This window comes from Triticum aestivum, chromosome 6B, assembly GCF_018294505.1.
Source record: "Triticum aestivum cultivar Chinese Spring chromosome 6B, IWGSC CS RefSeq v2.1, whole genome shotgun sequence".
NCBI lineage: Eukaryota > Viridiplantae > Streptophyta > Magnoliopsida > Poales > Poaceae > Triticum > Triticum aestivum.
Window position 1 is genome coordinate 652,538,744 of NC_057810.1, and position 27,253 is coordinate 652,565,996.

The 27,253-nt window shown below is 43.3% G+C and overlaps 1 protein-coding gene across 1 annotated transcript; it reads left to right on the top strand.

Moving 5' to 3' along the window:
- The first annotated feature begins 17,889 nt into the window (after positions 1 to 17,889).
- LOC123138519 (protein SEMI-ROLLED LEAF 2) lies at positions 17,890 to 27,138 on the top strand. The gene is made up of 20 exons (XM_044558497.1): positions 17,890 to 18,042; positions 18,269 to 18,500; positions 18,693 to 18,767; positions 19,700 to 19,815; positions 20,150 to 20,264; positions 20,385 to 20,513; positions 20,851 to 20,898; positions 21,338 to 21,540; positions 21,630 to 21,826; positions 21,984 to 22,261; positions 22,378 to 22,527; positions 22,730 to 23,161; positions 23,257 to 23,406; positions 24,209 to 24,281; positions 24,484 to 24,611; positions 25,214 to 25,408; positions 25,499 to 25,636; positions 25,730 to 25,855; positions 26,001 to 26,147; positions 26,443 to 27,138. The coding sequence occupies exons 2-20, from the start codon at positions 18,390 to 18,392 to the stop codon at positions 26,590 to 26,592; spliced, it is 2,961 nt and encodes a 986-aa protein (XP_044414432.1). The 5' UTR covers positions 17,890 to 18,042; positions 18,269 to 18,389; the 3' UTR covers positions 26,593 to 27,138.
- Positions 27,139 to 27,253: the final 115 nt, after the last annotated feature.

The window sequence follows — 27,253 nt, forward strand, 5'->3', positions numbered from 1 at the left end:
TACCGGAGGAATGCCTTATGTGCTATCAAACGTCACAACGTAACTGGGTGATTATAAATATGATCTACAGGTATCTCTGAAGGTGTTTGTTGGGTTGGCATAGATCGATATTAGGATTTGTCACTCCGAGTATCGGAGAGGTATCTTTGGGCCCTCTCGGTAATGCACATCATAATAAGCCTCGCAAGCAATATGTGACTAATGAGTTAGTTGCGGGAAGATGCATTCCGCAATGAGTAAAGAGACTTGTCGGTAATGAGATTGAACTAGGTATGAGGATACCGATGATCGAATCTCGGGCAAGTAACATACCGATGACAAAGGGAATGATGTATGTTGTCATTGTGATTTGACCGATAAAGATCTTCATAGAATATGTAGGAACAAATATGAGCATCCAGGTTCCGCTATTGGTTATTGACCGGAGATGTGTCTCGGTCATGTCTACAAAGTTCTCGAACCCGTAGGGTCCGCACGCTTAATGTTCGATGACGATTTTGTATTATATGAGTTATGTGATTTGGTGATCGAATGTTGTTCAGAGTCCCGGATGAGATCACAGACATGACGAGGAGTCTCGAAATGGTCAAGAGGTAAAGGTTCATATATAGTACGATAGTATTCGGACACCGAAAGTGTTCCGGGGGTACCGGGTACGTTTTGGGTCACCGGAAGGGGTTCTGGGCACCCCCTCGGCAAAGATATGGGCCTTATTGGGCCTAGGGTGAGACAGACCAGCCCCTTGTGGGCCGGTGCACCCCCATATGGGCCGATCTAATTGGAGAAAGGAAAAGGGGAGGAGAAAAGGATATAGAGGGAATAGGATTCCCCCTTCCTTTCCCCTCTCCCCTCTTTCCTTCCCCCCTCCGGAGATAAGGAAAGGGGGAGGCTGAATTGGAGGAGGCCCCCAAGTAGGATTCCTCCTACTTGGGACACCCCAAAGGCTGCTCCCCTCCCTCTCCCACCTATATATACATGGGGAGGGGGCGCCTAGAACACACACCAACAAGCCGTGTGCGGCGCCCCCCCTCCACAGTTTACGCCTCCGGTCATATTCACGTAGTACTTAGGCAAAGCCCTGCGTGGATTACTTCACCATCACCGTCACCATGCCTTCGTGCTGACAGAACTCTCCCTCGACACTTTGCTGGATCAAGAGTTCGAGGGACGTCATCGAGTTGAACGTGTGCAGAACTCGGAGGTGTCGTATGTTTGATGCTTGATCGGTCGAAACGAGAAGAAGTTCGACTACATCAACTGCGTTAACAAACGCTTCCGCTTTCGGTCTATGAGGGTACGTGGACACACTCCCCCCCCTCTCATTGCTATGCATCTCCTAGATAGATCTTGCGTGAGCGTAGAAAATTGTTTGAAATTGCATGCTATGTTCCCTAACAGTGGCATCAGTGACAAGTCTATGCGTAGATGATATGCACGAATAGAACACAATGAGTTGTGGGCGATAATAGTCATACTGCTTACCACCAATGTCTTACTTTGATTCGGTGGTATTGTTGGATGAAGCGGCCCGGACCAACATTACATGACCGCGTCCATGAGACTGGTTCTACCGGCGTGCTTCGCACACAGGTGGCTAGCGGGTGTCTGTTTCTCCAACTTTACTTCAATCAAGTTTGACTATGGCCGGTCCTTGTTGAAGGTTAAAACAACACACTTGACGAAAAATCGTTGTGGTTTTGATGCGTAGGTAAGAACGGTTCTTGCTATAAGCCCGTAGCAGCCACGTAAAACTTGCAACAACAAAGTAGAGGACGTCTAACTTGTTTTCGCAGGGCATGTTGTGATGTGATATGGTCAAGACGTGATGAGATATAAATTGTTGTATGAGATGACCATGTTTTGTAGAAGTTATCGGCAACTGGCAGGAGCCTTATGGTTGTCGCTTTATTGTATCAAATGCAATCGCCATGTAATTGCTTTACTTTATCACTAAGTGGTAGCGATAGTCGTAGAAGCAATAGTTGGCAAGACGACAACGATGCTACGATGGAGATCAAGGTGTCAAGCCGGTGACGATAGAGATCATGACGGTGCTTTGGAGATGGAGATCAAAGGTACAAGATGATGATGGCAATATCATGTCACATATTTTGATTGCATGTGATGCTTATCCTTTATGCATCTTATTTTGCTTAGTACGGAGGTAGCATTATAAGATGATCCCTCACTAAATTTCAAGGTATAAGTGTTCTCCCTGAGTATGCACCGTTGCGACAGTTCGTCGTGTTGATACACCACATGATGATCGGGTGTGGTAAGCTCTATGTTCACATACAACGGGTGCAAGACAGTTTTGCAAGTGCGGAATACTTGGGTTAAACTTGAAGAGCCTAGCATGTACAGACATGGCCTCGGAACATTGAGACCGAAAGGTCAAACGTGAATCATATAGTAGATATGATCAACATAGAGATGTTCACCATTGAAAACTACTCCATCTCACGTGATGATCGTACATGGTTTAGTTGATATGGATCACGCGATCATTTAGATGACTCGAGGGATGTCTATCTAAGTGGGAGTTCTTAAGTAATATGATTAATTGAACTTAATTTATCAATAGCTCGCGTATAGCTCCCTTGTTTTATTTTTTGATATGTTCCTAGAGAAAACTAAGTTGAAAGATGATAGTAGCAATGATGCGGACTGAGTCCGTCATCTGAGGATTGTCCTCATTGCTGCACAGAAGAATTATGTCCTTGATGCAACGCTAGGTGACGGACCTATTGCAGGAGCAGATGCAGACGGTGTGAACGTTTGGCAAGCTCGGTATGATGACTACTTGATAGTTTAGTGCTCCATGCTTTACGACTTAGAACCGAGACTTCAAAACCGTTTTGAACGCCACGGAGCATATAAGATGTTCCAAGAGTTGAAATTGGTATTTCAGACTCATGCCCAAGTCAAGAAGTATGATACCTCTGACAAGTACTTTGCCTACAAGATGAAGGAGAATGGCTCAGCCAGTGAGCATGTACTCAGAATGTCTGGGTAGTACAATCGCTTGAATCAAGTGCGAGTTAATCTTCCAGATAAGATAGTGATTGATAGAGTTCTCTAGTCATTATCACCAAGCTACTAGAATTTCATGATGAACTATAATATGCAAGGGGATAATGAAAACGATTCCCGAGCTCTTCGCGATGCTGAAATCAGTGAAGGTAGAAATCAAGAAAAAACATCAAGTGTTGATTGTTGACAAGACCACTAGGTTCAAGTAAAAGGGCAAGGGAAAGAAAAGGGAACTTCAAGAAGAACGGCAAGCAAGTTTCCACTCTCGTGAAGAAGCCGAAAGCTGGACCCAAGCCTGAAACTGAGTGCTTATACTACAAAGGAAATGGTCACTGGAAGTGGAACTGCCCCAAACATTTGGCGGATAAGAAGGATGGCAAAGTGAACAAAGGTTTATTTGATATACATATTATTGTGTACATTACTAGTGTTCGTAGTAGCCCCTGGGTATTTGATACTAGTTCAGTTGCTAAGATTAGTAAATCGAAACAGGAGTTACACAATGAAGAGAGACTAGTTAAGGGAGAAGTGACGATGTGTGTTGGAAGTGATTCCAAGGTTGATAAGATCACCATCGCACACTCCCTCTACCTTCGGGATTAGTGTTGAACCTAAATAAATGCTATTTGGTGTTTGCGTTGAGCATGAATATGATTGGATCATGTTTATTGCAATACGATTACTCATTTAAGTCAGAGAACATTTGTTGTTCTGTTTACATGAATAAAACCTTCTATGGTCATACACCCAATGTAAATGGTTTATTGAATCTCGATCATAGTGATACACATATTCATAATATTGATGCCAAAAGATGCAAAGTTGATAATGATAGTGCAACATATTTGTGGCACTGCCGTTTAGGTCATATTGGTGTAAAGCGAATGAAGAAACTCCATGCGGATGGATTTTTGGAATCACTTGATTACGAATCATTTGATGCTTGCGAACCATGCCTCATGGGCAAGATGACTAAGACTCCGTTCTCTGGAACAATGGAGCAAGCCACTAACTTGTTGGAAATCATACATACCGATGTATGAGGTCCGATAAGTGTTGAGGCTCGCGGTGGGTATCATTGTTTTCTAACCTTCACAGATGATTTGAGCAGATATGGGTATATCTACTTAATGAAACACAAGTCTGAAACATTTGAAAAGTTCAAAGAATTTCAAAGTGAAGTGGAGAATCATCGCAACAAGAAAATAAAGTTTCTACGATCTAATCGCGGAGGTGAATATTTGAGTTACGAGTTTGGCCTTCATTTAAAACAATGTGGAATAGTTTCACAACTCACGCCACCTGGAACACCACAACGTAATGGCATGTCCGAACGCCGTACCATACTTTATTAGATATGGTGCGATCTATGATGTCTCTTACCGATTTACCGCTATCGTTTTGGGGTTATGCATTAGAGACAGCTACATCCACATTAAATAGGGCACCATCTAAATCCATTGAGACGACACTGTATGAACTGTGGTTTGGCAAGAAACCTAAGCTGACATTTCTTAAAGTTTGGGGTTGTGATGCTTATGTGAAAAAGCTTCAGCCTGATAAGCTCGAACACAAATCAGAGAAGCGTGTCTTCATAGGATACCCAAAACAAACTGTTGGGTACACCTTCTATCACAGATCCGAAGGCAAGATCTTTGTTGCTAAGAATGGATCCTTTCTAGGGAAGGAGTTTCTCTCGAAAGAAGTGAGTGGGAGGAAAGTAGAACTTGATGAGGTAATTGTACCTTCTCTCGAATTGGAAAGTAGCTCATCACAGAAAACCGTTCCCGTGATGCCTACACCAACTAGTGAGGAAGCTAATGATAATGATCAAGGAACTTCGGATCAAGTTACTACCGAACCTCGTAGGTCAACCAGAGCATGTTCCGCACTAGAGTGGTATGGTAACCTGTTCTGGAAGTCATGTCAGTAGACCATGATGAACCTACGAACTATGAGGAAGCGATGATGAGCCCAGATTCCGATAAATGGCTTGAGGCCATGAAATCTGAGATAGGATCCAAATATAAAAACAAATTGTGGACTTTGGTGGACTTGCCCGATGATCAGCAAGCCATTCAGAATAAATGGATCTTCAAGAGGAAGACGGACGCTGATGGTAGTGTTACTATCTACAAAGCTCGAATTGTCACAAAAAGGTTTTTTGACAAGTACAAGGTGTTGACTACGATGAGTTTTTCTCACTCGTATCGATGCTTAAGTCTGTCCGAATCATGTTAGCAATTGCCGCATTTTATGAAATCTGGCAAATGGATGTCAAAATTCAATTCCTTAATGGATTTATTAAAGAAGAGTTGTATATGATGCAACCAGAAGGTTTTCTCAATCCTAAAGGTGCTAACAAAGTGTGCAAGCTCCAGCGGTCCACCTATGGACTAGTGCAAGCATCTCAGAGTTGGAATATACGCTTTGATGAGTTGATCAAAGCATATAGTTTTATACAGACTTGTGGTGAAGTCTGTATTTACAAGAAAGTGAGTGGGAGCACTACAGCCTTTCTGATAAGTATATGTGAATGACATATTGTTGACCGAAAATGATGTAGAACTTTCTGGAAGGCATAAAGGAGTGTTTGAAAGGAGTATTTCAAAGAAAGACCTCGATGAAGCTACTTACATATTGGGCATCAAGATCTATAAAGATAGATCAAGACGCTTGATAAGACTTTCGATGAGTACATACCTTGATAAGATTTTGAAGGAGTTCAAAATGGATCAGTCAAAGAAGGAGTTCTTGCCTGAGTTGTAAGGTATGAAGCTGAGTAAGACTTAAAAACCGACCACGGCAGAAGATAGAGAGAGAATGAAAGTCTGTCCCTATGCCTCAGTCATAGGTTCTATAAAGTATGCCATGCTGTATACCAGACCTATTGTATACCTTGCCATGAGTTTGGCAAAGGGGTACAATAGTGATCCAGGAGTAGATCACTGGACAACAGTCAAAATTATCCTTATAGGACTAAGGAAATATTTCTCGGTTGTGGAGGTGATAAAGAGTTCATCGTAAAGAGTTACGTCGATGCAAGCTTTAACACCGATCTGGATGACTCTGAGTCTCAATCTGGATACATATTGAAAGTGGGAGCAATTAGCTAGAGTAGCTCCATGCAGAGCATTGTAGACATAGAAATTTGCAAAATACATACGGATCTGAATGTGGCAGACCCATTGACTAAACTTATCTCACAAGCAAAACATGATCCCACCTTAGTACTCTTTGGGTGTTAATCACATGGCAATGTGAACTAGATTATTGACTCTAGTAAACCATTTGGGTGTTGGTCACATGGCGATGTGAACTATGGGTGTTAATCACATGGTGATGTGAATTATTGGTGTTAAATCACATGATGATGTGAACTAGATTATTGACTCTAGTGCAAGTGAGAGACTGAAGGAAATATACCCTACAGGCAATAATAAAATTGTTATTTTATATTTCCTTATATCATGATAAATGTTTATTATTCATGCTAGAATTGTATTGACCGGAAACTTGATACATGTGTGGATACATAGACAAAACACCGTGTCCCTAGTAAGCCTCTACTAGACTAGCTCATTAATAAAAAAATGGTTAAGTTTCCCAACCATAGACATCTGTTGTCATTTGATGACAGGATCACATCATTAGGAGAATGATGTGATGGACAAGACCCATCCGTTAGCTTAGCATAATGATCGTTCAGTTTTATTGCTATAGCTTTCTTCATGTCATATACATATTCCTTTGACTATGAGGTTATGCAACTCCCGGATACCGAAGGAATGCCTTGTGTGCTATCAAACGTCACAACGTAACTGGGTGATTATAAAGATGCTCTACAAGTATCTCCGAAGGTGTTTGTTGGGTTGGCAAAGATCGAGATTAGGATTTGTCACTCCGAGTATCGGAGAGGTGTCTCTGGGCCCTCTCGGTAATGCACATCATAATAAGCCTTGCAAGCAATATGTGACTAATGAGTTAGGTGTGGGATGATGCATTGCAGAACGAGTAAAGAGACTCGCCGGTAACGAGATTGAACTAGGTATGAGGATACCGATGATCAAATCTCGGGCAAGTAACATACCGATGAAAAAGGAAATGACGTATGTTGTCATTGCGGTTTGACCGATAAATATCTTCGTAGAATATGTAGGAACCAATATGAGCATCCAGGTTCCGCTATTGGTTATTGATGTAGGGTCCGCACGCTTAACATTCGATGACGATTTTGTATTATATGAGTTATGTGATTTGGTGACTGAATTCGGAGTCCCGAATGAGATCGCGGACATGACGAGGAGTCTTGAAATGGTCGAGAGGCAAAGTTTCATACATAGGACGATAGTATTCGGACACCGGAAGTGTTCCTGGGGTATCGGGTACATTTCGGGTCACCGAAAGGGGTTCCGGGCACCCCCCCCCCCTCCGACAAAGATATGGGCCTTATTGGCCTAGGGCGGAACAGACCAGCCCCTTGTGGGCTGGTGCGCCCCCATATGGGCCGATATAAGTGCAGAAAGGAAAAGGGGAGGAGAAAAGGAAATAGAGGGAATAAGATTCCCCCTTCCTTTCTCCTCTCCCCTCTTTCCTTCCCCTCTCCGAAGATAAGGAAAGGGGGAGGCCGAATTGGAGGAGGCCCCCAAGTAGGATTCCTCCTACTTGGGGTGCCCCAAAGGCTGCTCCCCTCCCTCTCCCACCTATCTATACATGGGGAGGGGGCGCCTAGAACACACACCAACAATTGTTAGCCGTGTGACACCAAGACGGAAAACGCGCCGCACGGAACAACATGCTGCACGACTAACACACACTTCGACCTATTCCCCCCCTTCAAGATGTTTATGAAAATTAAACGAGTCGAAGGCGAGCAGGAGGTTCCCTCGCACCGGAGGCGTCGTGTGACACCACGACGGACAATGCGCCGCACGAACCAACACGTTGCACGACCAACACACACTTCGACCTATGCCCCCTTCAGGATGTTTATTAAATTAAACGAGCCGAAGGCGAGCAGGAGGTTCCCCGCGCCGGAGGCGCCGTGAGACACCACGACGGACAACGCGCCGCACGAAGCAACACGCTGCACGACCAACACACACTTCGACCTATGCCCCCCCTTCAAGATGTTTATGAAAAGTAATGAGCCGAAATCGAGCAGGAGGTTCCCCGCGCTGGAGGCGCCGTGTGACACCATGACGGACAACGCACCGCACGGACCAACACACTGCACGACCAACACACACTTCGACCTATTCCCCCCTTCAAGATGTTTATGAAAATGAAACAAGCCAAAGGCGAGCAGGAGGTTTCCCGCGCCGGAGGCGCCGTGTGACACCATGACGGATAACGCGTCGCAGGAACCAACACGCTGCACGACCAACACACACTTCGACCTATGCCCCCCTCAAGATGTTTATGAAAATTAAATGAGCCGGAGGTGAGCAGGAGGTTTCCCCACACCGGAGGCGACGTGTGACACCCCGACAGACAGTGCGCCGCACAAACCAACACGCTGCACGACCAACACACACTTCGACCTATGCCCCCCTTCAAGATGTTTATGAAAATTGAGCGAGCCGAAGGCGAGCAGGAGGTTCCCCCGCGCCGGAGGCGCCGTGCTCCAATTTAGTAAAGTTATACAAACCATGCCTTACTAGTATACACCTGTGCCTATAGAGAATTCACACATTGGCATTTACAGGATTGAGCGTTGCCTTTGCAGTCAGCACGGTCGTGCGTCAAACCATGCCTTTTCTTCGTGTGTATTAAAAAGTTGCTATTTTTTCCTTACTGGAAAGGTCACATTTGATAGTGTTGGTAGCCCCCGTCCGTAACTACCCCATAAATCTCCATTTCCCAGAAATATAATGGGAACAAAAAAGGAAAACAAAAAGGAAACAGGGAATCAATGTGGTTGGCCGTTATTTTGTTTGTGTAATCGCGCGGAAAGAGAAAATGGAAAATTCTAGTAGTTGGAGGGTTAAATTGCAAAACACGCGAAACCACAAACCGGAAGGGAAAACCGGGAACTGTCTTGGGAATGAGTCTGACAGTAAGAGTAGAGGGTATGTAGGAGGCAGTGTCCTAGCTACGACGAAGTTGTACACACAGATTTACGAGTTCAGGCCCCTCTCATAGGAGATAATAGCCCTACGTCTTGGTGCTGTGGAGGCTTGTCGACTGGATATGTGTGAAAGTTACAGGGGGTGCGAACCCTTGTGCCAGAGGGGAGGGGTGGCTTATATAGAGTACGCCAGGGCCCCCATAGCCCTCAGTTACACATGGGTTCAATGTGAGTTAAGACTAGAATGTTACGGGTAACGCCTGCTATAAATGGTCTTTATACGACGGAGTGAATGCCTGACCGTTGCCATCCTGGGGTGACTCTAGGCCTTTTGTACTCCGAGTGGGCTTTTGTATGGTCGAGTGAAGTTATCATGGTCGAGTGGAATTGGGATCTCCGAGTGGAATCTTCCGTCGAGGGAGTTGCACTTCAGGGCGATTTCAGTCGGTATCTTCTGTTGAACCTTGTAGGCCTTGGACTCTAAGGTAGTGTCCTTGGATAAGGTGTCTAGGTCAGGCCTAAGACCGTACCCTAGGTACATGTCATCGTCAGGAACCAACCGCGCCGGCTGGTTTTCGCTCGCGGGAGCGCTCCGCGCGCGACACTTGTCATCCGCGGAGCGCTCCCGAACCGTTCATTCCGAGCGCTCTGAAGGAGCGCTCGTTAACTAATTGATCTCGCTTTTCCTATAGAAGTGGCAATGCCATTTTCAATATGGCCCTTATCACGTCAAATAGAGCCATTTGGTACATGGCGCACATCCCTCTCGAAATCGGGCAGTTCATGTAACTGCAAAGTAGCTGGTTGTTTCTGTTTTTAGGAAGCTTCTAGTAGCTTTCAGTCGATTCTTCATGTTTTCCCTGCTCTGTTTTTATATGATTTATTATTGTTTTTTTTTGCTCAGGTTTTATTGTTTTTGCTTTCTATTAGTTTTTTTCCAAAAAAAATAAATTCTGCATTTTTTATTCAATTTTTTGAAAAATTCAAAACTCATGGCATTTTTGAAATACAGAAACTTTTTTCAAATACACTATCTTTTCAAAAATCATGATATTTTGCAGATGCATGTCTTTTTTTAAATCCACAAAAATTTAAACTTCATGAACTTTTTTCAAATTCATGATATTTTTAAATTCATTATTATTTATTTTGTTCAAATTTTTGAACTTCTTAAAATTGGACACTTTTTTCTAATCAATTATTCTTTTATTTTTTCAATTCAGGATTTTTTTTGTTGAATTTATGTTTTTTTATATGTTTTGTAGCAATACATAAAAAACTGGAAACGACCGACCGACCAAGACAACTTAGAGCATGTACAATGATGCTATCTTAGAAGTGCCACGTAGGATAAATGATGAGATGGAGAAGAGAAAACTCATAAAAAAAGGTTTGTCTTCTCTTATTTAAGAGAAGGCAAGAGATAATCTATTAGCACAATATGTCTCACCACGTTTTTAGGAATTGCTAGTTATTAAAGATAAGGCTAAGAGATGATCCATTGTAGACACTTTTTTATCATCTCTAGATTACATGCAAAACTTAAGATAAAACTATCTTATCAACCATTGTACATGTCCTTAGCCAGCGAGTGGCTAACTGTAGAGGGCAATAGCCGGCAGGCACGCAAGTGAGCATCAAGTCGGCCTTAAGGCGATCAAGAGGGCTCTCGCTGGCAAACCATAGTTGACGGGACCTCCTATGTGCAGCTTGTCGCGACAGAATTGAGCCCTTGCGTCGCCCCCCTGGGCGACTCGGGGGCGACTAGGGTTCCGCGGCTGCCGCCACCCCCCTCCACTCCCTTCTTCCCCTCGCCGCTACCGGAGACGGCCGCCGGGAAGCCTGCGCGGGCGCCGGTGAAGGTGGCGGCGAGGATCTCGGCGCTCCATCACCTCTCGGAGGCCTGCGGTTCCTGGGGCGGCGGCCCCAACCGGAGAGGCGGCGTCATCGGGCGGTGGGCGGCGTTCGCAGGGGTGCTGGCCAGTGTGCCTGGCCGCGCGGGCGGCGGGTGGTTGGTGGAATCCGGCCGCGGCGCGAAGATTCTTCGTCAGATCTGGAGGTTCGAAATCCCTTCCCGGCTACCTCTCTCTCGCCGTCGGCGGTGGCTTGTGATTTGCTCTCTGGCCCTGGCGTTGGTGCGAGTTGGTGGCCAGCTAGGGGACCGGGGGAAACCTTGGCCGGTCCGGCCGGTCCGGCGGCGGCAACGCCCAAGGGCGCTGCTTTCCTCCATGGCGGCGCAGCCGAGGCCCCTGCTTCCACCCCGACCCACCCTGCCCGGGTGAAAACCTTATATCCTCTCGGATTTGGCGGCGGCGGCGCCTTGCGCGCCGTGACCTTGCTGGAGGCGCCGTTAGGGAGGCGGGATGCGGTCCGGAGGCGCTGCAGGTGAGGGACGGAGCTGCCTCCTCTTCATCGTCCGATTCCACGAAGCGTATTTCCACCTAGCTGGGCATGGACCGTGGCGGAGCGGCCGGCTAGGGATATCCCAAATTGAAGTGGCCGCACTATGTCCACCTTCGATGTGAGGGCGGCATTCTTCGAGCTCTAGGGTGAGCTCCTCGAAACCCCGACGGTGCGGCGCCTACGAGCCATGGCGAGGGGGTAGGGTCCCTCTTCGGTGATTGAGATGGAAGATGTTGTTCCCCTTCTTCTCTAGGTGTTCCTGGAGCATGGCCATCTTTGAAGGTCGGATATGCCCTGCTCTGCTGCTCTGCTTTTCCTCATATGATCCTAGTGTGGAGTGCTCGGCCTTTGCAAGCTGTAATCTTAATTTCCTTTGCATTAGCTGCTTGTGGAGGTTGTAGTTAGCGTTTCAGTCCAGTGTTCCCATTGTATCCTTCTGACCGCTGTAATTTGGTTGTTTGCTGTAGCTCCTGGCCAGTTGATGGCTTTGTTAATTCAAAGTCGGGCTCCTCGCGAGCCTTCGTTCTAAAAAAAAATTGAGCCCTTGCCTAGGCCGGCACACTCACACATAGGGTGCTCCCCTGTAGCGACTCGGTTTTCCTATAGTTTTTTTTTGAAGCGATCCTATATCATGCAATTTTTCTAGTTAGTTTAAAAAATGAATTTTACAAATGTGGAAATCTTTTGAGAATACAAACATTTTTTAATAGGGTTTTTTAACTTCTGACAATTTAATAAAATAGTTTTAAAATACCAACAATTATATTGGAAAAAACCCTTTTTTTGAAAATGTGAACGCTTCAGGGAAACACGGACATTTTCGAAACATGTCTTTTTAAATAACCTTTTTATTTAAAGCACACACATTATTTTAAAACGCAAAAAGTTTTTGGAAAATATGTTTTTCTAAATTACGGGGAACAATTTTAGAAACACGGACATTTTTTAAATTATGAACAGCTTCTGGAGACAAACATTTTTTAGATTGTGAACATTTTTAAAAACACGATTTGTTTGAAATACTGAATAATTTTTGAAAACGTGAACATTTCTTAAAACACAAACATTCCCAGGAAAACACCGAATTTTTGAAACATGAAAATTTCGAAAACACATATATTATTTGAAAACGATATTTTTTTTTGGAGAATATAATTGGAATTGCTTTTTGAAACGTTATTTTTTAAAAATTGTGAGCATATTTTGAAAACCCAATTTTTTAAACTGTGAACATTTCTAAAAAACCTGAACATTTTTAGAAAACGATTTTTTGTGCAATTATGAATAATTTTTAGAAAACACAAATATTTTTTAAAAAGAGGAACTAAATTTTTGGAAAATGTGAACATTGTTTTGAAAGCTTGAACTTTTTTTCATAAAGCCATACATATTTTGAAAAATTTACAAATAAAAGTTAAAGTAGAAAAGGAAGAATAAGCGACCAAGGCATGCCGAAAAACAACAACATGAAAACAAAAGAAAAACCTGAACTTGAACCGGATCGGAACCTTTCGAAAGGTTCCCAAAACCAGGATACTAGAAGACGTACAACGAAGCTAACCATGTTGAGTGGATCATTTTTTAGCAAATAATGGCACATGGCAGCGGTAGTGTTCGTTTAATTTAGTGATCTTGGTATCTTGATATTATTTTTATATTGTTTGAGGTGCTTTGTACTTCCGGTAAACCTTGATAATGAATCTGGATTTTTTTTTTCACAAAAAAGGTCCTCCGATGATCAGTTTTAAGACAAACAAGGTACTTTACTCATGCGATGGCTTGTGGAAGATTGAGTTGACTACGAGGTTTACTTTAAGTAGCTCTTTATCTATTGGCCATATTTATGGCTCGTTCAAAAATGTATTTGCACAATATATTGGGCTTACGGAAAAATAAGTATGCTACGTGCTTACTCTTTTAGAGCTCAAAGACAGTAGTAATCCAATATGACACTTGTAATTCAAGCGAAGGTTCAAATAGGCAGTGGTCAAAGTCTGGTCTTACAACACGACCGGTTGAACAATAAATTGATATCAGCATCGAACCCTCGATGCAGACGCACATGATGAGTCATTTAGACTTTCCACTATCTGCCCGGTGCTAAATTTCTGAAAAATATGCCATGTATACATCCATGCCAGACAAAAAACTTTAGGCACCTCTCTCACAATGTTGATAATTTGGCATCGTTGGGTGGGGCAGATGAATTGAGGCGAGCCATCGCGGGGTGGAGGAATTGAGGCGAGCCATCGCGAGGCGGAGGTAGTGAACAGGGGACCTCGCGATGGAAGTTGCTGGCGACCGCTCGCGACGGTGGTAGCAGACAACCTTGGCTCGTGGCTAGAGGACGAAGGTCGCATGCAAATGGTGGTGGGCGCGGTCCGTCGCCAGCCACCTCCATCGCGAGCTCGCTGCTGGAGGTCGCCGCAGCGGCGGCGATGGAGTCAGCTGGAAGTCGACGGGGAGAAGCCGACGCGGAGCGCAGGGAGGTCATGCAAGTCCAGCTCGGTCCCAATGGCGGCAGAGTCCTCACTAGAGATGATGTGGTGAAGCAGAAGAGGTACACTTCGTGGTTGTCGGTTCGCGCGCGAGAAGAACGATATATGGATTTTTTATAGCCCTGGTGAATTTGGCATCGGAGCAGCTACTTGCTCCCGTTTCCAGAAATTTTCTTGTGGCACCGAGTGGGCTATGGATAGCACCGGTGCCAAATGACCCAAAACTAAAATTGACACCATTTTTGGCCTACATAGTGGAGGGCCCTAGGTCAACTCCAACGTAGAGACACGTTTTGGTCCGTCTGTGTCCATTTAGATTGCGTGTCCTTTTAGATTTGAATGGACAAAAATCACGGCCCAACACGGGGACGCAAACGGACGAGTGTATTTTTTTTGTCCACCGTGACCCATTTTCGGATCAAATTTGCGCCGGTTTACGTATGCGCGGACACGCTGCGGACGCTCTCAACACCCTTCCCTTGTCCTCCCCTGGCCTGCTCATTTGTGGCGCAACGGTCATTGCTCATCGAGTTCCGGCCGCTTCGCCACCGCCTCAGCCCTGTGACCGCATCCTCCGGCGACCCCGCCTCCACCGCCGCTGTAAGGGTGTGTTTGGTTCAAGTCACGGGCTGGAATGTTATGGATCGGACCCGTTTCTGGGCCATGTTCCTACGTTTGGTATGTAACTGGAACCGGAACCACATCGTTCCCACCGAGCGAATATTCGTTCTACATCCGGAACATGCCGATACCTCCAAATCGGAGGAACGACGCGGAACGGCTCGTGCTCACCCCTCGTGTCTCCCTCGGCGGCCCGCTTATCTCCCTCTCTCGTCTCTCTCTCTCATCCGACAGGAACAGGCAGGCGGCGCCGGCAGGAGGTGAGTGGCGGCAGCGGGAACCGGCAGGCGGCGGCGCTGGAAGAAGGCGAGCGGCAGCAGGCGGTGCCTGCTCTGCTTGTACTTGTCCCTGCCTCCGCACCCACCATCGGCGCACCAGGCAGTCGCCCCTCCTCCTACGCCTTGAGTTCTTGGCTGCTGGACCACTTCCTCGGCCGCAGATCAGGCCATGAGCCGCAAGCTCCGCCCTTCACCGGAAGATCTGCTCTTCCATGCCCAGTTCGAGCCCCTCCTTCCGTTTTTTTCCTCAGATCAGAAAGAGCGGCGTGATACAAGCATCAGCAAAGGCAAGCAACATCGTGGCTTTTTGGTTGTGCGCAATTAGTGGCGACTGGTGAAAATTGGCTGATGTTATATGTATGCATCGTGATTGTTCGTAAAGAGGATTTCTTTATGACTTAGACAAACTCAATCTCATATTGTAGTTTCCTCTGTTCAGACTAGATGATATATATGTTTTCTGTTTAGCACTCCAATCCGACAGTATTTGTTGTGAATTTGTTTGTTGCTTAGTAGAGTACTGATAGTAGTTTAGTTTCCAAAAGAAAATCAGAGTTTAACTGATATGCAAGAGGTGAGCTGTATCAAATTCATCTCATTTTATCTCTTCAACCAAACACTGAACTAGAACCATTCCATTCCATCAAACTGCACTCTACTAAACACAGGGATGGAACCAACCCATTACACTGGAATGGAACCATGACATTTCATTCCACTTCGTTCCTGAACCAAACACACCCTAAGAGGACTACAAGGCACGCCGAGGCGCGGGTTGCCGATAGCACCTCAATCTCAACTGACACCGCCGGAGGATGCGGGGCTACCAGAGGCCTACTGCGACGAGCCGAGGGCAGGTCCTTTCACCGGCCGCCCCTCGCCCGTGCCCGAGGCAGTCGACGCCCTTAAGGTGTTTGGCCATTTGCCTAGTCGACCCTCCTCCACACCACAAGGTACGGGTATGGATATCTCATATGAGTTTTTTTTGTCAACAACATCCTATGTTCATCGTCCTACGATGATGAATTCATGGTTGCTACTATGGTTGTCAATGAGCACATTTCGAGCCAACGCCCAATGTTTAGGGGATCCATCCTGGGCCATGCTCCGGGTTTGAGTTGTAATAGAGAAAGCGGTCATTGCCTACTCTACGACGTTTTGAGCTCACAAGCCCAGTTTTTAGTGCCAAGTTCTGGTGATGCTTCCGAATGGCGAGACATGTGTTCAACCGTCTTTGGAAGGGAGTGATGTAGTATGATGATTACTTCGATTGCAAGCCCGATGCCCTTGGAAAGGTTGGCTTCTTCTCTTATAAAAAAGGTACTGCAGTTGTTCGGATGTTTACAAGTGAGTATGTTCGCATGAGTGAGTCTACATGCATTGAGGCATTGTATATGTTCCGCAAAACTGTGGTTGCAGTGTGTTGGCAAGGAGTACTTGAGAGAACCAAATGATGCGAATACAGCTCAATTGTTGGTTATCAATGAATCGAGAGGCCTTCAGGGGATGCTTGGAAACATAGATTGTATGCACTGGCCGTGGAAGAACTGTTCATTTGCTTGACAGGGGCAATATAAAGGACATGTTAAGGCTTGCACGGTCAAACTTGAAGCCGTGGCATCACAAGATCTCTAGATTTGGCACCCTTTTTTGGGATGACAGGTTCTCACAATGATATCAACGTGCTTTAGCACTCTCCGGTGTTTGCTAGGCTTTTTGAACGTTAATCCCCATATGTCAACTTTTAGGTCAATAACTACCAATACAACAAGGGATACTACCTAGCTGATGATATCTATCCTCAATGGGCAACTATTGTGAAGACAATCTCAGAGCCCTTAGGAGAGAAGATGGCTAGGTTTGCCAAAAAAACAAGAGTGATAGAAAGAATGTGGAGCGTGCTTTTGATGTGCTTCAATCTCGATGGGCTATTATTTGGCACCCTACTAGAAGATGGAGCACTCAGAAGATGTGAGAGATGGTGACATGTTGTGTAATCATGCACAACAAGATCGTAGAGGATGAGTGTGATGACACCATCTTTGCCAAGGCTTAATTACCGGGGTGAGAACATTGAGCCTGTGTACGGAGCGACAATATGTGCACAATGCACCTAATTTTACCAAGAAAACGTGTAATTGGACAACTCATATTCAACTCCAAATTGATTTGGTTGAGCATATGTGAACTCACATTGGCAACCAATACATGAATCTTCTCTTTTTTCTTTCAATATATTTGCTACAATTTCAAATTCTTCTGGTTGTAATAAAAACTATTTGACTTATTTGTTGCGTTGTAATAGAAACTATTTAACTCATTTGTTTAATCGAGAGCGATGTTTCATTTTTATTTGTTCATTTGGTATATATATATATATATATATATATATATATATATATATATATATATATATATATATATATATATATATATATATATATATATATATAGAACGTCGAAATTGAGAAAAATTGACAACAAAACAGATGAGCTGGACCAAATGGGTCGACCGGGCACCGACAAGGCCGGACAACGGCCAAAGGGCGACCCAAATGGACGAAAACCTGACAAAGCGGACGTCTATTTGGGTTCCTGCGTTGGAGTTGTCCTTAGGCAGGGGAAATGTTTTTTTTACTGGGGTAGTAAGAAAAAAGATGTTGAAAAGGAGGGGGGGCTACCTGAAGCAATTTGATTCAAACAGACTTTGTTTAAAAAAACACCATTTGCTCACTTTTTGATGAACATTTTTTTTGAGACAAACATTTTGATGAACTTGAATGGGCATTTTGCGGTGCCTATGTCCGGCGGGCCCATCTGTCAATGAGACGAGACGTGGGCCCGGCTCAGTGCGCATGTACAAAAGCGCCCGGAGAAGCCGTGGGCGGTGTCCAGATATAGGAAAAGGCCACGCGAGCGCGGCGAGGGCAGCAATTTAGGCGCGGCGACGAAGGAGGAAGGAGCGGAAGAGGAGCGGAGCCCCCTCCCTCGCCCGGAACCCCCCTTCCCTTCCCTTCTCTCTCCCACCACCCCCCACCACCACCACCATCGATCGCCTGCCCCCGCCGCGAGGCGCGGACCAGCCGCCGCGCCCTGCGCCCGCCCGTCCCGTCCCGTCGATCGATCCACCGCCCCCCAGGTACGCACGACCGGACTCTCGGTATCCTCCGCCGATTAGAGATTCGTTTTGTGATTTTGTCGTGATGATCAGCGAGCGAACGTGGGTCCTCCACTCCTCCGGCAAATTTTGCCCCATTTCAACTTTTCCTTGTTCAGCCGAGAATTTTGGGCCATTGTACATGTGAGCGCCTGATTGGTGATTCCGTAATGGTAGGTTTGATCGTTTGGTTAATTTTTTTTTGTAGGTGACGCTGCTTGTTATAGGTGTGAGTGGGAATTGGGCGCGATAGGATTTCGCTGATGGTATGAACCGCGTACGCTGCGTGTACGCCTAATGGTGGAGTTTGAGGCGCCCTGCTGACGACCATGGAAGTGTGCGAGAGCCTATGCTTCCTCTGCCCCGAACTGCGGACCAGGTCTCGCCACCCGGTCAAGCGCTACAAGAAATTGCTCGCCGAAATCTTCCCCAAGTCGCAGGTGATCACGTGCATTATAATGTTCCAACGGATTTGAACTTTGAATTTGAGACCGCAATGCTAGCAAAGTTTTCCTGTTTTTGACAGTATTCTAGATTCGTATACCAGCACATATGTGCTCTGCAAAACGTGTGTCTTGTATAACCTCTCAGGAAACTGATGGCCTCTCGAAACTTTGGTCTCCGTTTTTCAGGATGAACCGCCAAACGATCGAAAGATAGGCAAACTGTGTGAATATATTTCGAAGAATTCACTGCGTGTACCAAAGGTGTGTTTCTCTTTTAGACTCTTATTACTTATTGTTCTAGTGCGACTCCCCGCGGTGTTCGATTGTGACCAACAGGTCAGTGTTGTATTGTTCTGGTGCAACATAATTCTCTGAGGAAGTCTAAAACTTACTTCTTACCGAATCATGTTTGCACCCTTTATATTTCTACCCAGGATGTTGTGCTGCAATTACAATCGTCTGTTTGTGCTCTTTGCTGGTTGTGACAATTGCTGCTTACCTGAAGATCTCTTCCTCTCGTGTTCGCCGCAAAATTGCTTAGCCTTGGCCTCAAACTTGTATTATTTGGGTGCCGCTAGCTGCCTATGTTACTGACCACAGCAATATAGAGTTTAATTAAATTGTGCAAAGAAAATCCACCTAAAAATTAACTATATCATACTCCATCCGTCCCAAAATTCTTGTCTTAAATTTGTCTAGATATGGATGTATCTAACACTAAAATGTAACTAGATACATCCGTATTTAGACAAATCTAAGACAAGAATTTTGGGACGGAGGGAGTACATCAAGCCGGTTTTCTTAATGAAAATAAGATGCTAGTTTTCATATACAAGACGTGAATCTCCGCATATGCACTTTAATGCTTCTAAGTCTATTTCTGCTGGTACATGTTCAATGCAAGCAAGGCATCTGGTAGTCAAAATTGCTAGAAAATAACATCATACTATAAGACAAGTAGTGGAACCCGAGAGTTATACCTCTTAGGGAGAGTTTTAGAAAGTATGAGTTTTTCCCTACCCATGGATTTGATCTTTTTCTCATTCATAATTATGCTCTTGTCTGAAAAACTGGGAAAGAGTACTGCCTTCTGATTAAGAACTAAAGAGAGTTTTAATTACAGATGAACTTGCTTTTCGAAGGGACGAGTTGGAAAGCCTAAATAATGATGCGTGTGCACTTTACTTTCACAGATTACCATTTATTTGGAGCAAAAGTTTTTCAAGGAATTGAGATCTGAGCGTTTTGGCTCAGTGAAAGTTGTCATGGCAATTTACCGAAAGGTGACATGTTCTTGTCCGGAGCAACTGTAAGTTGTTTTTGCTAGTTGCATTTTCTCTTTTGAATATATCACTGAAGGTTCTAGATGCTAAATGTTGGAATTTTGTATATTTATGATAACTTCATTGTATGTTCACTATTTTTCAGTTTCAAGACTGCTATGTCATGCCTATATAGAATAATGTCATTTATGTTACTCTTTGTCCAATTGTATATTTGAGTTATGTTTTTTTTTCTCAAGCTATTTATTTTGGGTAGACTCTGATCTCTTGCAACAATAAAAATTGTACCTGGGTGCAAATATTTTATGTGTTCTGTTTGTCTGAATAATTGCTATAATGAGCGAAGTCACTGTTTTGCAGGCCCCTTTTTGCCAATAGTTTACTGACCATCGTAGAGACCACAATGGAGCAAAATAGACATGATGACTTACGGATAATAGGGTGTCAAATGCTTTTTGACTTTGTAAACCACCAGGTATTTGGACATTCGGGTAGGCAACAATTTGTGAATTAAAATAGTTTCAAATTTTGCTATCATCAAAGACAACTCTTTTCAGCAAATTTTGAGTTGTGTGTTACACTCTTCTTGTTACAGGTTGACAGCACTTACATGTTCAATCTAGAGAACCAAATTCCTATACTATGTCAGCTGGCCCAAGAGATGGGTGAGAAGGAGAAGATATCTAGTCTTCATGCTGCTGCGCTCCAAGCCCTTTCATCTTTGGTACCTTTTTCTTTTGTTATATATGCCTAGTGAATCTACAGCTGATTATCTCATTGGCAGCTAGTCCTTCATGATGCTTTTTTGGGCGGTGACGTCAAATAGTAGGGTTAGAGAGTGTCATCATGCATGATGCATCTCCTCAAAAAGTTATCTCTTTCTGTCTTTTGTGCATCATGCCATTTGAAATATTATTTGATCCTCTCATCAAAAGATTGGGGCTTGCGCTGTCCTGCCAAGGGATGGATTCATCAGTACAAAAACAGGCCATATGTGCCCATATTTGTGTTTCAAATGTATATCGAAATACTCATATATGTCCATTTATGTGTGTTTTCAGGTCTGGTTTATGGGTGAGCACTCCCATATCTCTGCAGAACTTGACAATGTAAGTGCAGTGTTTTCTATTTCCCATTGCATTTTAGTATAAAAACAACAAAGAAACAGTTTTAGTCAAATCCTAGGTCTTACTGTTGATCTTTTAGTCTGTTTAGTTTGAATAAGCTCGCCATGCATAGTACTACCTTCCAATCTTTCCATGTTATAAGTTACTCCCTCTGTAAACAAATATAAGAAATTAGTGATGTAAACGCTCTTATATTTCTTTACGGAGGGAGTATATATGATTATTGAACATGAACCTGTCTGTCTGCTCCTAGTTTTCTCTTCCTTCGAAACATGTAACTTAAAGCTTCTACTTGCCAGTTAGTCATTAACTCTGTTGAGATCATATGGCCAAACGGGCACAACCGTGTATCAGGAATCCAGGATAACTGCTCTTCTGCCAGGCTACTTCTGTTCTCAACCATTATTTTTTGGTTGCACAGGTTGTCTCTGCAGTTCTGGAAAACTATGACAGCCCATATGCAAATTCCGAGACTAACGATGACACCATTGAGGACAGAAGGAATCGCTGGGTGAATGAAGTTCTCAAGGCTGAAGGTCATGACCCTCCTGCTGCTACCATTTTGGCGAGGGTTTCTTCATGGAAAGATATTAGAACTACCAACGGGGCATTGAATTTGACAACGTAAAGAATTTCAGGCTGGAGTTCATAGAATTTTATTTTGTAATATTTTTTCTAATATCTTATCTCTTTAAATCATTTTTCCTGCACAGACAAGAATCAGCAAGTCCTAATTTCTGGTCAGGGATTTGCCTGCACAACCTTGCTAGAATATCCAGGGAAGCAACAACCATCCGGCGAGTTCTGGAGACAGTATTTCGTTATTTTGATACTAACAATATGTGGTCACCCTCTAAGGGACTTGCACTGTGTGTCCTTCTGGATATGCAGATTGTGATGGAGAAAGCTGGTATTTCATTATTTCCTCAGCCTTTTGGATTTAATTGGTGTACACTTTATATTTTCATGTGGTATTCAAGATATCTACACATGCATGCTTATCTTCAGTGATTGCTAGTGTTGACAATTTTTCTATTCTTTTATAAGTTTAAATTATTGGCTGGCAGGACAGAATGCGCATATATTGTTGTCGATGTTAGTTAAGCATCTCGAACACAAGAATGTATCGAACCAACCAGATATGATTCTAGACATCATTGAAGTTACAGCACACCTTGCTGAGAATTCCAAAGCTCAATCTTCTACTGCAATAATGGCTGCAATTAGTGATATGGTCAAGCATTTGGGTAAAAGTATGCAAGATGGAAGTCTTGGAGGCGAAAACAAATGGAACGACAGCTATCAGAAAGGTGTAGATGAATGCATTATTCAAATGTCTAGAAAGGTCAGTTTTCTTTGAAGTTGTTTCAGAAACACCCTTTGCTGTTTGCAAGCTATGGATCGTTTGCAACCACGCCCACCCATCTATATGCTCCTTGAATTTTCTTTTATGCTCTTCAGGTCGGTGATGCTGGACCTATCCTTGATACATTAGCTGTAGTACTGGAGAATGTTTCAAGTACCACACCTGTTGCACGGTCAACCATTTGTGCAGCATATCGTACAGCTCAAATAATTGCTTCATTGCCAAACTTGACATATAAGAGCAAAGTATGTTGATTGAAAATATTTTTTCTTTCCGTTCTCTTGTACTCCCTCCGACCCAAAATTCTTGTCTTAGATTTGTCTAAATACGGATGTATCAAGTCACATTTTAGTATTAGGTACATCCCTATCTAGGCAAATCTAAGACAAGAATTTTGAGACGGAGGGAGTATACAAAATGTTTAACAAGGTATACTACACACTGTAGGCATTTCCTGAGGCATTGTTTCATCAACTGATTATGGCAATGGTCTATCCTGATTGCGAGACCCATTTAGGGGCACACCGGATTTTCTCTGTTGTTCTTGTTCCCTCCTCTGTCGCTCCATGCTCTTTCTCAGGAACTTCACAGACAAGCAAGGTTAATCTGCAGAAGACACTATCCAGGACATCGTCAGTTTTTTCATCTTCAGCAGCTTTGTTTGGGAAATTAAAAAGAAACGTGTCTTCATTTCGTGGAAGTCCACGGCGGGAAAGCTCAAATCTAATGCCCATCATCACTGAGGACGCAGATCAGGGCAGTGAAAATGAGCCACAATTGTTCAAGTCACAGACTATCCAAAGGATGACTAGTGTAAAAGATCCTTCTTTACCGTCTGCAACACAAATAAGTAAATCAAGTGGACCTGCTCCAGAAACAGTATGTATTATACTCAGCTTTCTTGTGGCTAACAGGATCATTCAGTGACTGCCTATTTCTTAGCAGAACAGAAGTTTTATTCTTTTACTTTGCAGGAACCAGTCATCCTGATACTGAGTGCACGTCAGGCAAATATTCTGCTTTCATCGCTGTGGACCCAGGCATTGTCACCTGAAAATGTTCCACGAAACTATGAAGCAATTTCACATACTTACAGCTTGATGCTACTATTTTCTGGAGACAAGGTGAGGAAGCACATTGCCCAGATCTATGACCAGTTTTTTGTGTGTTTCCTGCCAGTACTCTATCCAGTTCTCAAATAAGCGACGTTTTAGACCTTGAATAGTCTTGATTTTGTTTTTATCAAGATGCAACTATATTATATGCTATAACCTAATTTTTTTTATAATATTCTAAAAAAAATTTGTGCACAAATCTACACAGAAGATTTTCATGTTTCCAATCTAAACAGTATTGAAAATGATGTTGGCAGTCAATTAAAAGTTTGACTGAAGGTATGTCCAAAATGGCACGTATTTGTGAACTGGAGGGAATACATAACAAGGAAAACATATTTTGATATAAATCTATGTATATATATTGGATGGTAGTATTAAGGATTTCATTGAGTATTCACATAATAACACCGTTTACAAAACCCAGTTGTATGCGCAATCACTATAATACATAAGCTCTCAGCATAATGACAATAATCTAGGGTGCTATCATATCTTGTTTGGTTTGTTGCATTGCCGATTATACCATAATTCATAGGATCTTGTCTGGAAGACAAAGACTGCAGTTGATAGGAGCATGATTCTTATCTCCCATTTCCTTATTATATGACTGATTGCCAGATTATATAGATCAATGATGGTCATATTCAGCTATTGCACTGTTATGATAATTGACAACTTTTTTCTTTCTTATGTGGATCTTTATTCTTTATGTAGTTTTAACATTAAATTCTACGACTCTGAGCTGCAATATTTATTTGACATTTGATTCCATCACTCTCTGTGATTTGACCTAATTGATCTACTGCAGAACTCACATCTAGAAATTCTGGTTGGCAGCTTTCAGCTTTCTTTTTCTTTAAGAAATATGTCATTACAAGCAGGTACTTATTTCCATGATTTTTTTTTCAGAATGTTCTACATGAAACTTATTTTGTTCCACTGAATTGTGATTCATAGAAATAACAATTATTTTGGCAGCGTTATCTGCTCTTTTCTTCTTATTCTGGTTTCACTTATGGCTATATGCAGTAGAAGTCCTATGTTTAGGCTAAAATATTTTCTGCAATGTAACATGTTTTGCAGGTTTTCTGCCACCATCACGCAGGCGTTCTCTTTTTACTCTGGCGACGTCTATGATTGTGTTCTTTTCGAAAGCTTTTAGTGTTCCAACACTCATTCCAGTTGTGAAAGATTTGTTGATTGAAAGTACGGTAAGTGAAACAACATATCCTTGTTCATTACGTTTCTGTGGTGAAGACTTGTTTGCAATCCAGAAAATCCGCAAAGAGAACATTATTTCTAGGGCACAAAGAGAGCAAATGTTGACAAGAACTGGGCTCCTATTTCTTCTCTATTAGTAGAACATGCTTCTCCTACATTTTCCTTCTTATTTTTATGAGATATTTGTGTAGTCATGCCCCAACAACAGCATGGAGCAATTTCTTAGTCAAAGTTAATGAATGAATTATTTAGTTTTTTTATCCCTAGAAAAAAATGGTGCATGGTACAAAAGTATCATTTGTTTAGCCGAATACCTGTGCTACCGACCAACAGCAGCCGAGTTTTTGTTACCAGTTTTGGTGTACGGCCAATAATTTTTGGAACAGTACCAGATCAACGTTAACAAGTACAATATCGTCTCAAAATACAGTGGCCGACATGGAATTAATATGCTTGGTGGGATCATTGATGACAAAAGTATATAGTTCACTATTCTTTTTACATGTTTTTTGCTTGTACCTTTTGCTTTATAGAAATCATATGTTGTATAACTATGCAGTTTGTGCTGATTTTCGATAATTATGTTTACCAGGTTGATCCATTTCTTCGTTTAGTTGATGACCTCAGATTGCAAGCTCTCGACAGTGGTATCGAATCTGTCTTTAGAGACTACGGTTCGAAAGAAGATAACGATTTTGCTACGAAATCCCTCTCTAACATCAAACTGAATGATCAGTCAAAACAAATAGCAGTTTCTCTTATTCTTGAGAGCTTGAAGCTATCTGACGTAAGTCACAAGGATCCCTTGCATACTCGTGCTTTGACATTTTCTGTTTCTGTAGCTGTTAATTTTCCAATATGCTGTGTTTTTCTGCAGCCAGAGTTATCTACTGTAAGAAACCAGTTGTTTGAGGATTTCTCTGCAGACGATGTGTGTCCTATCGGTTCGCATTTTATTGCATCACCTTCAAAATCCCCTGCATATAACGCGAAGATGCACCAAAAATCCTTGGAGGTGACCAGCCATGTTTAGCAATAGAGGAAATATCAAATCCTGTAAACCATTAATCTTTGTTTTTCTTATATTGCGGTGGGACTTATTATGCAGGTTATTCCTATGGGATTTATTTTCGAGGATGATACCATTCCTGAACCAACTGACACCTTAGCAGAACCGACGTCGCGACAACCATTGGATAACAGTCTTCTTGATGTCGATCAGCTTCTGCAATCAGTATGAATTTATCTCCTAGTTACCTCTTGTACTCTGGTTAATGCATAACCAAAGCTGAATAGCTTTCATGAAATATGGAGGTGGTAATTAATAGCCTTTTAAGATGCAGCAATACATGCTAAAAAAGAGGTTATCACTTCTGCAGGTTTCCGAGACATCTCAGAGTGTTGGAAGATTGTCCGTGTCAACAAACCAGGGTTTGCCTTTTAAGGAGTTGGCCAGCCAATGCGAAGCTCTCTTAATCGGAAAGGAGAAAAAGCTATCTGTCTGCATGAGTACCCTTCAACAAGTGGTTAGCAACTTGAGCTCACTATACATTCAAACATGTCTAGATGGTACTCCCTCCGTCCGGAAATACTTGTCCCCGAAATGATTGTATCTAGACTTATTTTAGTTATAGATACATCCATTTTATTCATTTTGAGGACAAGTATTTCCGGACGGAGGGAGTACATTCTATGGAATGAACCGTTGGACATGTCAATCACATCACATATAGTTCTATTACTTCTATACAGCGCGGCGGTTCTTCTTGCTGTTTTGCGTGGTCATCGTATCAAGCTCACAAAGATTCCTGGGACTTGCAGGTTGGCACTGGGATGCCCGAGTCATCTGAGCCAGATTCTCCAATAGCTGGGATAATCCTGCACACAGACGATGACCAGTGCTACTCCAATTTCTGCAAGCTACCAGTCCTGAATCCCTATGACAAGTTCCTCACATCCGCTGGTTGCTAAGACCGCCTGCCGTAGGAAATGAACACAGCGACGTGCAAATATAGGGTCCCACAACACCATGAGAAGCTACCAGTTTCCAGCAAATGGTGGCTCTAGCTCCATGCATCAAGCATGACGCATTTGTTACTTGCAACAGATCGAGGGGAGTCACCGGTATGCAAGATGAGATGAGTTTGTCCTGTCATAAGAATTGAACAGTGCCTTGACAGCACTAGTCGGTTGCCTACTCCTTGCTACCGGTCGAGGTCATATGGGGGATGTAATTAATTCTGCCCAAGAAGAACCAGCTAGTCGTTTTGTGCAATCTGTTAGGGTTTTATCTTATCATTCAGTTGTTAACCAGCTATCTCGCAACTGTAATTATGCAAGCTGGGCTCATCATGCCGTGTCACATGTTGGTATTCATGTGTATATGGTCCAGGAAATTCATCTGCTCAGTGTTTTTGTTCGAGCTGAACCCGTTGATCTTTGTTTGGCTCATCAAGTTTGTAAATTAGGTGAGCACAGAGAACATTTCCACTGCTTGTAGTAGTGCACCTGGTGAAATGGACTTCAGTGCACTCATAGAAAATGAAAAGTAGTTCCAAAAAACAGCGAGCAGACAACATATCTTTAAATTCACTATGCTCCCTAATTTTAGAGCTCCCTCAATCAATTGAGG

Bases quoted from the DNA above. Each gene is read 5' to 3' on its own strand.
- LOC123138519 (XM_044558497.1), top strand. From the start codon at position 18,390: ATGGAAGTGTGCGAGAGCCTATGCTTCCTCTGCCCCGAACTGCGGACC. The intron at 21,541-21,629 runs GTAAAGAATTTC...TTTCCTGCACAG, and splicing joins GGGGCATTGAATTTGACAAC to ACAAGAATCAGCAAGTCCTA. The intron at 22,262-22,377 runs GTCAGTTTTCTT...TATGCTCTTCAG, and splicing joins TTATTCAAATGTCTAGAAAG to GTCGGTGATGCTGGACCTAT.